General features: G+C 39.5%; 1 protein-coding gene across 6 annotated transcripts; it reads right to left on the bottom strand.

The window, feature by feature from the left end:
- Positions 1–603: 603 nt before the first annotated feature.
- On the bottom strand, positions 604–6990 carry adcyap1 (adenylate cyclase activating polypeptide 1). Of its 6 annotated transcripts, XM_021619859.2 has the most exons (7): positions 6696–6989; positions 6243–6347; positions 5096–5230; positions 4474–4578; positions 3758–3892; positions 3158–3278; positions 604–1117 (listed from the first exon to the last, which is right to left on the bottom strand). In XM_021619859.2, exons 2-7 carry the CDS (start codon positions 6338–6340, stop codon positions 1109–1111), a joined length of 603 nt encoding a protein of 200 aa, XP_021475534.1. In that variant the 5' UTR covers positions 6341–6347; positions 6696–6989; the 3' UTR covers positions 604–1108.
- Between the last annotated feature and the right edge of the window lie 3848 nt (positions 6991–10838).

Here is a 10838-nt window from a genome sequence, read left to right as displayed (position 1 = left end):
TTTTCACCCTCAGATCCATGATTCCTATGGGTAGTGTAAGTCTTAGAATCTTGATGTTCATTCATTGTAGACTTATAAGACTATTTGCGGTATTTATCGAGGTTATTTGTTTAGTAAGACATTTATGGACAGCAAGGACATTTGAGGTTTATACTGTGCTTTTAGCAGTACAAAATTGACTGTATTTTTAGAAGACTGTAGTTATGGACACTTGTTTCCTTTAATATCCATTTGTTGTTGTTTTTGTTTGTTGATTGCTTCAGATGATGATTTAGAGTACCCCTATTTAATTATGTGATACCCTTTAGGTGCCTAGATACCTGAAAAATTGTATTCTCTTGTCCTTTGTCCTCGTCTTCTCTCCAATCTGTCCTCCTTTCTGTGATTTCTCTTTAGGCATTTTGGTGTGATGGGCTAGTGAGAAAGTACACGTATTGGATGGATGCACTATAATATGTGGAGCAGGACTAAAATGAGCTAACAATTATTGTGTATTGTTGTATAACAATGGTACTTTACAGTGGTACTGTTCTAGCATCCTCACCTATGAGCTGAGGATGAACTACTTATAATGTTATGGGTTTGAAAGATTAGACGAAATTGTGTTGTTTACAAAAATTTATTCATACAAATCTTACAACACCGTTTTTTTTAAACATTTATAGACTTAACCCTTGTGGATCGCCATTTTTTTTCTCATTATAATAGTACTCTCTAATATCAATTTACTACACAATAAATATATATATTCTAAGTTAAATCTTCACGTTTAGTAAGGCTGTTGGCGCTTTCAAAATGATACACATTATGGAAAGAGGGTAATCATGATGCTTGCAACTATCTACCACAAATCTCTAAGTCTAAGTGCTCAAAAAAATAATAATAATAATAATTGTCAAAAGAAATGATTGTGAGCAAGAGTGCTCGGAGACTACACCTAATGGCACTAAAGATCCAATCAAATGTCTGCGCAACACAAAAACAACAACCAAATGGTGAAATGTAAGCTGATGATGTGCAGCATTGTAGGGCTACTAAATAGCCATCTGTGATTCGTGGCGATTTTAAAGTCGAAGCAAGGCACCACAGCCGCAAGCTGCATTCTGCGTCACAAAGCCTGGAGGGGAATGCAGAATTAAAGAAAGATTGATTTCATACACACAGGCACAGATCGAAGAACTTTGCCCTACTGCTAAGTGTCACAAAGCTCAAACCTAACCTACAGTGTCTGTAGAATCTGCCTGGTCCACTACTGGAGTTAGATCTCCTTGCAATTTAGGGAAGTGTGAATATGATGTCTTGGGGCCAGGAAATGGAAGTATACTGTACGGATTCAGAAGCTACATTTTTCATTATCTTATTAACTGTTTTTCATGGTGTCGAAAAATGGGATGGCTAATAACAGAAGTAGCGAACCCAATCATGTCTCTAGTGAGAAGAAGTGTGGCTTGTTCTGTCTATCTGTCACTGATGGGTACAAGTGAGATGATAGGCCAAGTTCTTCTAATGAGGTGTGGAAACCTTTGTCTGGTAAATTCCTTTCACTGCCAAAAAATCACCCTGTTTTCTCTCGAATCGATTGGTCATGGACTCTCCTTCTTTCTCTGTGTCCCTCTTTCTCTTTGTTCTCCTCTCTCGCACCCACTATCCTCATTCCTCTCTCTTCCTCCCACTCCCCCTCTCGTACTTGGGTCTATCTAGCACTGAACAGGTTTTCTCTGCTTCTCATCTTGTGATCACTTACATCAAGAAAAAAGAGGCAAGTAAACTGAGAAGCTAATTTGGAATTGGTGGTGTTCAGAATAGTACAGGCACGGTGAAGTACGTTCAAGGCTTTGTCTAACTGTTGATTAGGTAGAAGTTTGACTGTGCTGTGCTTGGGCTGCCAGGATAGGTAAGGATTATTCAAAATAACAATCATTCAAGCATTGTTTTTGGCATATAATACATTGGAATGTAACAGAATCTTGTCTCAAGTCCCATTGAGAAGAGACTAAAAAGAAAACATGACCGCGACTCTTTCTGAAAGCTTCTCCCCTGCAGTACATTCATCTGAGCTTTCCTATACAGAAGACAGGGGTGAGACGTTCAATCAAACACTTTGTGCAGTAATGTTGGGGAGAGAACAAAAACAAAACAACATCCAGAAAAAAAACACATATGTATATATGTCAATCAGTGAGCAAAGAAAACCATCCAATTGCAGTAGTTTGCACAGATTTGGTGGCTAGTGCAATTACTTTAATCATGCGATCTAGCTTTACATTGGTTCACATGACAAGATAGGGGAAAGCACAGTAGACCAGGAAGGTGCAACGCGTCTTCAAATTGCCTCTGAAATGTTCCTCATGAAAAATAACAAAAAACACATTGAAATTAAGTGAAGCCACATAAAAAGTATAATGTCAGTGGAAATGGTCTCCGTTTTCTTATTGGACTTTCTTTTTGAGTCCGACGACCATTCTACGTTCATGATGCTTCTTATGTGGCGAGAAGAGACAAATGGAAAACCTTTACCAGCATTCCAGGTTTTCAAGAGCTTTTCAAACACATGTATACCATTACAGAGGAACACAAGATAGATACTTTGCACAAAGTTCAAAAATGTAAGCTCATTTTCTTTAACACTGAAGAAGAAAAAGAAGAAGAAGAAGAGGAAGGAAAGGAAAAAGCTCAAACGCACTCTGGTCCTCATCTTACGAGGGTCATAGAGGTCATAGGGGTCATTCTAACACTTTAGTACTTGAATTACTGCCATATATAAGGATTCTAGAGCCTGTTGGGTCATGTCTGTTTTGGCCTTAAATAAACAATTTATTTATAATACTGTTTAGCAGTCACATTATTATCCTACAGCCTCCCATAGGATATTTATGGGGAATTGTAAAGGATTTACAGTATATCCATAAACATTCAATGTGTAAAACATATCTATGCATCTATATTCACGTTCATACATATACTGCATGCAGTATAGGTGTGAATATAGGTACAGTTGTACAGCATCTCAAGAGAGACAGGAGCCCAAATGAGAAAAGAAGAAGACTGGGTTGTATTTCATATCTGGAGGGTAAGGTCACAGGGTAAGGTGAGAAAAAGTGGGAGGGACAAGAGACATCCCTCAAGACAAGGCCTCGGGAAAGAGCCTGGAACTCACCGGAAATTCGGGAGAGAACTGTTTCAGCCAGTCTCCAAAAATAGCCTCAAACTCATCCCCATCCGGTAGGGCATCAAAGTCTATGTCTTGTAGAATATGGTGAAAACCTAAGTCTTCAGGGCTGTTGTAAATAAAGACACTGAGCTCTTAATTTCAGTTGCCACAAAGTAACATTCAATACATTGACTGTCTTTTAAACTATTTATTTCCGTCGCATTCATATCTAGATTTAAATCTTTAAAAGACAGGGTAAAGAGCATATTGATCATGTGCACATCATTTCATCTTCATGTCTACGTAGGTCTAAAAATAAATAAATATAGGCTATATTTAGGTTGAACAAAAGGATTGGTCCACAAAGTAGATCTGCGCGTTCTCAAGTGCTTAAGTACAAAAGAAAAACAATATTATTATCAAAATATTAATTTTAATGGCTTTACTTCATACATAAATACATGTTTAAAGAACACAAGAGCGATCCACCGATTGTTCAGTTTTCTCAAAATGACTTGATCTGGGCTGTACACACATGGTAGTTTGGTTTAGCAACGCTACAAATACGCTAGCCGGCGTCCTTTGCTTCTATATCTCTGTCTATACCTTTTCCCAAGGACTGCCGCCAGGTATTTCTTGACTGCCATTTGCTTTCGGTAGCGGCTGTAGCTGTCTGTGAAGATCCCATCCGAGTGTCGCTTTGACAGAGGCTCTGAGTCGTCTTCCATGGTGCTCCCTCCACTAAGAAAGGGGGAGAGCAGGATAGTTTTCACTGTTAGGAAACGCCTACCCTGCCTCGGAATGTAGCCCATAGACTGCACTGCACAGCTCTTCATTTTTATATTTTCTCATCTCTTCAACTTTTAATCAATCATCCCAAATTGATTTTTATTTCGATATCATCATGGTTAGGCTGGCTGGTCGAGGATGTAGGGAATAATTGAAGCCTACATTTATCTTCAACCCTTGGGACTAACCCCCTACCACCATCAAGTATTAATAATGAAAATGAAATGTATTCACCCACGTGGATCCTAGGCTTTGCTACTTAAAGAGACAATATCAGCACTGAGATCCACCGATTTGATCTAAATCATGCCGCACCCGGATTTGCGCTGTCGGAGATTTTATCAAGTCAACCCACTCTGTGCCTGAAGGCGTCAAATTCAAGTCGGAAGAACACACACATAGACACACCGGACAATTTGACGAAACATAGAATGAATAGTGAGTATTCGGAAAATCTGAGTTAGAAGAAAAACGAACACCAAAAATAACTAAGATCACAAAATAAGAGACGAGAACTAAGAAGATGTCCTTACCCTACACGCTTTGCCATCAGAGAATGGAGATATTTTCTTGCTGATAACTGACCCAGCGCTTTCCTGTAGGCTTTATTAAACATTCCGTCTGCATGCCTTTCCGTTCTGGGATGATAAAACGCCAAACAATAAATGATCACACGTAAGTGGTAACATACTGTATTTAGCCTACCAAATCCAACGCGTCATATGGGCTGCTTTCCAAAATGTGAGCTGAAATAGTGGACAATGCTATTCTGGTGAATTTCATGACTTTGGAAATGGCCGGTTCATATTAAAAGTGTCTCGTTCTGTTTTAGTTCGCTTATAGGCTTCTAACTTGATTCTATAGCCCACAGACCTTTCCGATTATCTTCGTTTGAATACCAGGCTACCAACCATAGTCTATCTTGCTGCAATGAAAATGTGGGAAGCTTGTTATTTTAAAGGCTCATTTTTTCCCCTATGTATTTCCATCTAAAGATTAAATAACAAAATGTGATTATTGATGGTACAGTACATTTACTAACATAAAACATATAACATAGATGAACATAAATACGAGCCCGATAATGAAATGTTTAGCATGAATGTCAACGACATTAAAAAAGAATAGGTTGAGTATAGTGATAATGATAGTCACCTTTTCTCCGGTGGGTAGTATAAAGTGTACACGTCGTCCGCCACAGATGGGGGACTTCTTATAGCAATTTGATCACCGTCAAAAGCCAAGTCCGGTAACGAATTTCCATCCTCGTCATAAACCTCATTTTCAAGTCTGAAATCGGAAATGCATTTGAATATTATATGCTTTTTGATATACGATTAATCATGTATAATCATGATAAAACCAATTCTGAATATAAACACCGAAATAAATTACTCGCATTTTTAGATTGTATAGGCTATATTCCATGTTAAGAAATTAGAGTAATTAAAAAATATTTGATAGGCCTACAATGGCCATAATGTATCTGCTTAAATGTGTAATAATTGTAATTGCTATTGACCATTCCTAAGTAAGCTACAACACCTTACATAAAAACATTAGTGGAACCATAGGCTATATTTCCCAAAAGGCAAGCAAACTCATCCACATCGGAAATTAGGGGAAAAAAAACATGTTTAATTTAAAATCATTTTAATTGTGAATTAAATAACACCATAACCAGATCTCAAAAACCAAATTAAAATGTATAGTTGTGATTCAAAAAATAAAATAATGCAGATTGTGTCTGCTTAGTTAAGAGAATACAAAATAAATCGATCTTGTTATTCTATGAATTAGTGGCTCCCACGTTTGCCTCACGCCTCAGCAAATTACCCCTCACTGTCATTCCCACGGGACGCGTCTAAAAGCAGAGATAGAGTTCTGTATCAGACGCTTGATCTACCAGTAGCTGGTAATATGCTATATTCCACTGCTATGATTCCAGGCGCTCTAAAGCCCCTCATAGCAAAACATTGCAGCATATTCAAACTCAAAATAAAAGACATACACCAGTATCTGTCAATGCATAGCATAAATTTGTATACCCAAATTGACAAGATGCTCTGGAGGGGAAAACGGTGTATTAATTTAGGTATCATCTATTTCCTTTATTTCTCCACACATTGATTGAACGAAAAAAAATGTATAGCAATTAATGGCATAGGTCTAGACCTATGCGGTTGCAGTAGACTCGATCTAATACATAACTACTGTCCTCAGCTGCAGAAACAATGCGTTTTCCAATGTTCATTTTACATGCAGAGATGTTCAGTTGAATGAGAAGTTTTCAGGTACCTACCTAAGGTTAGGATAGCTTAGCCCGAGAGGTGAGCAGTGGATGCTGTAGTGCATTATGATTCCATAGATGAGTAAGGCTAAAGTCGCTTTACTAGACATTGTCCTGCTGAAAAAGAAATGATTACAAAGTTAGACGTGCGAAAGTTATCTACCATTTCCAAAGTCAGAGCGAGGAAAAACGAAATGAATACACATTATTTTTTTTTTAGAATGGATAGGGTTTTCTTATATTTTGGAGAACAATACGCTTACAAAAATTATCCAAACTCCCCATCTATTCATCACTTAGTGCTTGCGAGTGCAACAGTGCCTCAATGCACCTCAAGTGTGTTGCCCCAAACATTCTAAAGTGCCAAATATGACCTCCAAACATTACATCCAAACCTTCTAAAGTACTATAGCCTGTTGCTGTATTCTCGTTTGTGTGTGTAAAAGTTCAGAAAGCATCACGTACCTATTACCGTGTGGAGAGACAAGCTGGATGTGATCCGGTTGCGACTGCGACTGGGAGAGTGAGATAATCTCTCTCTCTCCCTTTCTCTCTTTTCTTGCTTCGTCTGTAAAGCGTCTCTGCCGCCTCCTGATGCTCCTTTAATGTGTCCAACCCTCCGTGCGCTCACACATAAAACGCGATTATCGGATCTCTGTATGCACACAACCCCAGGAGAAAGAGCCCACACGTTTGTCTTCACAGAGGAAACTTTTTGTTCTGAAGACCTGCTTGCATCGGCTTTTTTTTAATTCCTGAATCCAACAGCATGCCTTTTCACTGGTCACACTAGGGGATACTATCTACGTCATCGCCCCCATCCTCTCGGAATGTAACACTGTAGTACTTTTCCTTCCCCGTCAATGAGATGGCCCGAGTCATAAAGTGCATATGCATGTTTAGTTCAACCACGTAATTGTGGGACAATGCATGAACGCAAATATTTGTCAGCGTGACATATATAAGCCGTACGCTAAGTGAGGTGGTTAATTTCAATACCTCAACCAAATGACTACAGTAAAATCGCCCCCCGTCAAACTTAAAACCAACTTGACCAATCATTCAATTATGGCCATGTATGTATTGTGAAAATTATCATGGTCAAGAGCTTGCTTTGTGCCCCATCGCCCTTAGCGCACGACAGGTAATAGAGCGGGAGTTGTCCAGTACTCAGGTGCTGAAACCCTGGGCCTGGCAATGGTTGAATCGGCGTGTTTCAGCAAGACGACGTGAAAGGCATGTGGAGCTTGTTCCACAGAAACATTTGGTTTGAAACAGAAAAATAATAATTAAATTCTGACTACTGAATGTTTTCCTAAAATGTTTAAGGACTTCATAGCCTCCATGCATTCAATGCATTATGTACTCTATATGTACAAAGCATGTGGACACCACTTCAAATGAATGGCTTCGGCTATTTCAGCCACACCCGTTGCTGACAGGTGTATAAAATCGAGCACACAGCCATGCAATCTCCACAGACAAACATTGGCAGTAGAATGGCCCATACTGAAGAGCTCATTGACTTTCAACGTGGCACCGTCATAGCATGCCTCTTTCCAACAAGTCGGTTGGTCAAACCTCTGCCCGTGCTAGAGCTGCCCTGGTTAACTCTAAGTGCTATTATTGTGAAGTGGAAGCATCTAACAGCAACAACGACTAACAGGACCGCCGAGTGCTGAAGCAGGTAGCGAGTAAACACTCACTACCAAGTTCCAAACTGCCTCTGGAAGAAATGCCAGCACAAGAACTGTTCCTCGGGAGCTTCATGATATGGATTTCCATGGCCGAGCAGCAGCCCACAAGCTTAAGATCACCATGCGCAATGTCAAGCGTTGGCTGGAATGGTGTAAAGCTTGCAGCCATTGGGCTCTGGAGCAGTGGAAACGTGCTCTTTGTAGTGATGAATCACGCTTCACCACCTGGCAGTCCGCTGGACAAATCTGGGTTTGGCGGATGCCAGGAAAACGCTACCTGCCCCAATGCATAGTGCCAACTGTAAAGTGTGGAGGAGGAGGAATAATGGTCTGAGGCTGTTTTTCATGGTTCAGGCTAGTCCCCTTAGTTCTATTGAAGGGAAATCTTAATGCTACAGCATACAATGACATTCTAGATGATTCTGTGCTTCCAACTTTGTGGCAACTGTTTGGGGAAGGCCCTTTCCTGTTTCAGCATGACAATGCCCCCTTGCACAAATCGAGGTGCATACAAAAATGGTTTGTCGACATCAGTGTCGAAGAACTTGACTGGCCTGCACAGATCCCTGACCTCAACCCCATCAAACACCTTTGGGATGAATTGGAATGCCGACTGCGAGCCAGGCCTAATTGCCCAAAATCAGTGCCCGACCTCACTAATGATCTTGTGGCTGAATGGAAGCAAGTCCCTGCAGCAATGTTCCAACATCTAGTGGAAAGCCTTCCCAGAAGAGTGGAGGCTGTTATAGCAGCAAAAGGGGGGGACCAACTCCATATAAATTCCCATGATTTTGGAATGAGATGTTGGACGAGAAGGTGTCCTCATACATTTTGTCATGTAGTGCACCATTGGCTATTATCTGTTATGCACACGATGGAACGATAGAGTTGCCCAATAAGCCATAGAAGCATATGACATGTCTTTAAAAATGTAGCCTGTACAACTGCCTCAAATTATGTCTCAATGATACAAGATTTACTTTCTTGTAATAGTGATCTTTTCCACAGATACACAAAAAAAAATGACATTCTATGACAAATGATCATGTTGTATGCAGTTTTTCGATATTATAGATAGAGGTTGAATGGAATTTTATAATGGGACATAGGAATCAGTGGAAATGTTCATGGAGTAGCAACATACCTTGTTTTATACAAAATCCCAAATTAACCCCTGAAATGACAAATATATAAACTTAAAAATATATATATATAAATTGTCATTTGTCAACCTGTTAAACTACTTTTCCATTGGCACATGTATTTTCAAGTGTCTTTGACAGTTGACCATCATTCATGAATGACCATTTCCTGTAAGTCTATTTCACGCGCGTGTCTGGATCATGTGTGGAATCTTTGGTGAATCATTCAGACGCCCAGCTCTGACGTCATGTGACAAACATTTCCCCAAACTCATGTACTTTTTTGTCTTTTTCAATGCGGGGATGATACGAAAAATTGCCCAGAAAAACGCTCCTTATATAAAGTGGTCGCTCCATGTGCTGAGCGAGCACTGCATCCAAGTGGTGATATGGAGTAAGTGCATCAGGATGAGAATGGAAGATCATGAACCATCCAATTTTGCAAACAGGATCAAATACTGACGATATAGACGACTATACATTTGCAGTTAGATCATATTCATGACTATTCCAGACAGGTTGTCCTATGAATTCAATGTGTTAACAATTAAGTATAAGTATTCATAATAATTCCATGTACATAGACTATTTTGAACCACAGGAAGGGAACAGAAATATAGCTAAATATTCCTCCCAGAAGGAACTTTACTTGTGGCAAGTCAGAGAAGATATATATTAAAGCAACATTTACACATGACAGATTCAAATGATATAGGAGTCATGTACAAGAAAAACATAAGTCACAAACAAATCTATCACAAGCTAATACTATGGATAAAGTTCATGATTACATGGCGACTGTAAACCTACCATAGCCATGACTACTGAGAATACCTTTTTTATCAAAAAGATATCAATCGCCGAAATATTGTCCCATTTTGGGCCCGGTGAAATCTAATAACAAGAACACAATCAATAACCAACCCATCATCATTTCCAAAGTGCAGGATGTGATGTCTGTCAGGAAGATTGATAAGGTTATTTATATCCCATAATTTCTGAGTCATGCCATAAAGTGTTTACACAGAGTGCTTCAGCTACTTCCTGTCATAATATGTGGCCACTCTGAAACCAACCCTTTCCCAGTTTGTTGACAAAGGTTTACTGTAAGTCGCTCTGGATAAGAGATCCTGCTAAATGACCAAAATGTAAATGTGAAAATTTGTTCGGAATATCCACCAAATCGTTAAGTGAAGCTAATGACCATTAGAGCCATTCCCAGCTGAAAGGGCTAATTGAGGCTGCAGCTGGCTGTTGCAACCACATAAGCTTTTACTGCAATTAAGAACAAGACCTGACCACAATCTAGAAAACTTTGGATAAAACATTTGGATGATGTCAGCTTCAGATGAGTTTAATGACATTTTCTCTCTTTTGTTTACAGCAAACACAGTGTTGTGTTTTTACAATGGCATACCCCTCACAAAAATATATCCTCTTTCCAGGCTTTATTTGATGTGCACCCGACTCATAGAGTTTCACAGAGTGACTCAGATTTACTCAGGCCTTCTGATAGGATCCGAGTTTATACAGCCCTTCATAACATCCATACCTCATACAAACTCCTTCTGTCCTTTGTGTGTAGTGCGATATTGGCTACAGAACTCATCATTGGCCCTTCACAATACCTCCCACTAGATCACCATGTCCACTGTTTGACCGAATGGGTACACAAACATTCTATCTGCTCAATCTCAATCTGTTGATGACTTTACGACACACATCCAGGATTAGGATCAATTAAACCAGGCCATAGGGCATCTCTTATC

Source organism: Oncorhynchus mykiss, chromosome 11 (assembly GCF_013265735.2).
Source record: "Oncorhynchus mykiss isolate Arlee chromosome 11, USDA_OmykA_1.1, whole genome shotgun sequence".
In the NCBI taxonomy this organism is placed as follows: Eukaryota; Metazoa; Chordata; class Actinopteri; order Salmoniformes; family Salmonidae; genus Oncorhynchus; species Oncorhynchus mykiss.
Note: the sequence above shows the minus strand (reverse complement) of the source record. Positions and strands in the feature narration are given on the sequence as shown.

Coding starts and splice junctions, on each gene's coding strand:
- adcyap1 (XM_036934607.1), bottom strand. CDS start 6,340: ATGTCTAGTAAAGCGACTTTAGCCTTACTCATCTATGGAATCATAATG. Junction 5,231..6,242: donor CTAAGCTATCCTAACCTTAG/GTAGGTACCTGA, acceptor TTCCGATTTCAG/ACTTGAAAATGAGGTTTATG. Junction 4,579..5,095: donor TACTACCCACCGGAGAAAAG/GTGACTATCATT, acceptor TTATCATCCCAG/AACGGAAAGGCATGCAGACG.